The sequence below is a fragment of the Corvus brachyrhynchos genome, unplaced genomic scaffold (genome assembly GCF_000691975.1).
Source record: "Corvus brachyrhynchos isolate BGI_N302 unplaced genomic scaffold, ASM69197v1 scaffold229, whole genome shotgun sequence".
Lineage (NCBI taxonomy): Eukaryota > Metazoa > Chordata > Aves > Passeriformes > Corvidae > Corvus > Corvus brachyrhynchos.
In genome coordinates, this window is record NW_008240042.1 from 7,168,432 (window position 1) to 7,171,824 (window position 3,393).

General features: G+C 40.9%; 1 protein-coding gene across 6 annotated transcripts in view; it reads left to right on the forward strand.

Moving 5' to 3' along the window:
- The first annotated feature begins 704 nt into the window (after positions 1-704).
- Positions 705-3,393, forward strand: part of CCSER1 (coiled-coil serine rich protein 1) — a 562,152-nt gene continuing 559,463 nt past the window's right edge. For 4 of the 6 annotated variants that reach the window (XM_017744239.1, XM_017744243.1, XM_017744241.1 and 1 more), the window contains exon 1: positions 705-2,061. In XM_017744239.1, coding sequence (XP_017599728.1) covers positions 747-2,061 — 1,315 coding nt within the window. In that variant the 5' untranslated portion in view covers positions 705-746. The remainder of the gene's footprint in view (positions 2,062-3,393) is intronic. The other 2 variants (XM_008641317.2, XM_017744240.1) reach the window with 1 other exon arrangement.

A 3,393-nucleotide genomic window follows, 5' to 3' on the forward strand; every position in this document is an offset into this window, starting at 1 on the left:
GGCTATGAGAGGATTTCAGAGAAGCGTTCAATGGAAACATTAAAGTTCAAATCTATAAACATGATCCCATATTTTGACAGTAAATTCCTTGAACTTATAGTTCTTTAGGAAGAATTTTCAGTGTTGAATGTTTTGGCTGGATTGCAATGCCATAATTTTCTGTACTGTGAAGTGGTACATACAGCCTTTAACAGAAGTGTGTAAAAGTAATTAAAAATCCAACCAAAGGTTCAGTGAAGATTGGAAAATTTAAATCCTCTTCTTTCTTGCAAAAATCTGGGTATTTAGAAATGCAAAATAATGATTTTTTTTCTAGTCAGATCATGAAAAATCAAGTATCTTCTGAGAGAGCTTACAGTTTATAAGAAGAACTTACAAAACAAGGGCATCTGGGTGATATATTTGTATATCTTTTGGCATTTAGATTTTGTACTGTAACAGCAGTGTTGTAAAATACCATATATAAAACTGGATCTTTCATCTGTAGAATATTTTGAGCGATATCTTTACTTACTTGCTGGGTTTTCCGTGCTGTCCATTGAAAGTCGCTTTGAAATTCTAAGTGTCTTCAGTAACTGTACGCAACAAAATGATGTTGACGTCTCGTGTATTTAGGCTGACTGAAGAGTCTGTTTGAGTGGTCTTTGAGGCTGAATAATTTATCTTCCTTCCCCCCTCCCCGTTATTTTTCTCTCATCCCAGGTTACTTTATTGGCTGTGGAGAACCACGGACCCTTTGTGCCCTGATGGGGGACTCTGGATCCAGACGATCGACTCTTGTATCTCGTTTGCCAATATTCAGGAGAAGTGTTAGCCGGAGACACGACTCCCTTCCTTCCTCGCCTTCTTCTGCTAATGCCATTGGTGTCCACACCTCCTCCCCATCCAGCACGAACTCCAGCTCAGGGAGCACAGGAAAGCGACGGAGTATTTTCCGCACTCCTTCCATTAGCTTCCATAACAAGAAAGGGAGTGAGCAGAAGCCTGACTCAGCGAGTCAAAATGTTAATGTCTCAAATGGTGCCCAGTTCTCTCTTAGCACTTTTCAAAAACTCAGCTTAGATGAACACATAAAAAGCAGAGGAAGGCATTCAGTTGGCTTTGGCAGCTCACGTAACAAGAAGATAACAAGGTCTTTGACAGATGATTTTGAAAAGGGAAAGGAGCCCTCAGCTAATAAGAATGTCTTTATCAATTGCATAAGCTCTGGGAAAAATGAGGGTGATGATTCAGGCTTTGCAGAAGAGCAAAGCCGATATTCTGTCAAACAGTCCACACGAAAACTTCTCACTAAATCTTTTTCGTCACACTACAAATTTTCCAAACCAGTTCCTGAGAGTCAGTTGGTTTCCTCTGTGCAGCAGCCCAGGTGCTTGTTGGAAGTTAAATCCTATGTGGAAAGCGAACCTGTGATGGCCAAGTCGTCTCCTCCATGCTCGGCTGAGACGACAGAGTGCATGGGCAGCTCCCTGCAGTCCCCGCTGCTCTCGGCTGACCTCACGGCTGCCCAGACCCCCTCGGACTTTGTCGCTCTGACTGAGGACTCTGTTTCAGAGGCTGATCCCCTGCCCAGCAGTGGGCCTGGGGCAGCGCTCGCAGAGGATTTTGGCCATGATGTCTCTACCTCTCAGATCTTTTTTAATCCTGCTGCTGCTCCTACGAGGGAGACAGATACTGTGCAAAGTATTGGCCATTCTGCTGGTGTATCTCCTGTGAGTCACGCAAGCTCGTGCAGCATGGAATCCAGTACCTTATTCAAAACCTCAGTTGCTAATCAAGCGAAAGTACTGTTGCAAGCCAATGGACTACATATTAATGATGCCAGGCATATAGAAAAAAATAACTCAGAAAACGCACATTTAGGAACCTTGACGTTACAGCATAGTGAAGAACCAGTGACACTCTCTCCAAAGGCATGGGGGTTGAGTGGGAGCAGAGATGAAAGCACGCCCTCCAAGCACATGAGAGACACAATTCCTGTAGTGGAGTCTAAGCCTGTTCCATGTTCTGAACCTCAGTCCTTTAAAACACAACAGGGTTATGAATCAAACCATCCTAAAGGTATGTCTCATGGTCTTTTCATTTTTGAGTTTGGTGGGTTTGGGGGGGGGGGAAAACATTTCTTCTATAATGATTATTTTGTCATAAAGTGTTTTTGTAGAATTGCAAGTGCTAGCTATGAAGTTCAACAAGTAAAAATTGTGTCCTCCTTCAAAACTGTAGGAATTAAAGAAAAAGTCTATGATTTTTTTGAGCTTGTGTTTTACAGTTTGCAAACACCCATCAGTGTTGTTTGTGGCTACGCTTTGCTGTAGTAAAGAATGAATTAAGAAAGCGAGTATTGATTCCCAGCTCTCATTAAAGGCCGAAGCTACGATTTTTTGAAACATGGCTATTTTGAACTTGAGCTATGTGCGTAATTTGGGATGAACTTGAGCTATGTGCGTAATTTGGGATGGAAACATCACCAGAGAAACAAACCTTCTTGTAGTCTGATTATGGGAAGTAATACGGTTTCCTTTATATTGATCTGGGTTCAGAAATTTTCTAGAGTGTTGCTTTCTCTATTCAACTGATGTTCTAGGGTAACTCAGAGTGATATTTTGTCAAAGTATGAGAGATCCTGTTTCTGCTTCCAGGGTTGCGTAATTTGGGATGGAAACATCACCAGAGAAACAAACCTTCTTGTAGTCTGATTATGGGAAGTAATACGGTTTCCTTTATATTGATCTGGGTTCAGAAATTTTCTAGAGTGTTGCTTTCTCTATTCAACTGATGTTCTAGGGTAACTCAGAGTGATATTTTGTCAAAGTATGAGAGATCCTGTTTCTGCTTCCAGCTGAAATAAGTGTCCAAATTCCCATTTTGTTATCTGTGAAATGGAGGGAGTTAATCACCATCTAAATTTCACACTGGATCTTTAGTTTATGAAGAGTAATTTGGAAATACTAACAAGATCAAGTGGAAAGACTCTGCCTAGAAATCCCAATCTATAGAGATGCAGATAAATAAGGCACCAGGCCCTTGAGTGAAGGGCACCTGTCAGAAGACATTTATCTCTGACAGTTTATTTTCTCAAGCCAGCTTAATGGCTGGTGCTTTCTTGAATAATCCTGAGGCTGTATGTGATGGGCCAAAATTTGTGAGAGTGAACAAGACAGCATTTGTAGTGATTGTATTAGAAGATGAATGATAGTAAGTATAAACTCACATTAATTCACACCCATCATTTTGCTTGGCTATTTATCTAGGCATGTAGATTATAAGCAATCAAAAGCAATCTTACTTTTTGAATTATTAGTCACTGCAAGGCTTAGTTGGGTATCTTGTACATAAATGGCAATATAAAGTCAAATTAATCCACTGAATTAGCTTTCACCAGAGGGCACCTCT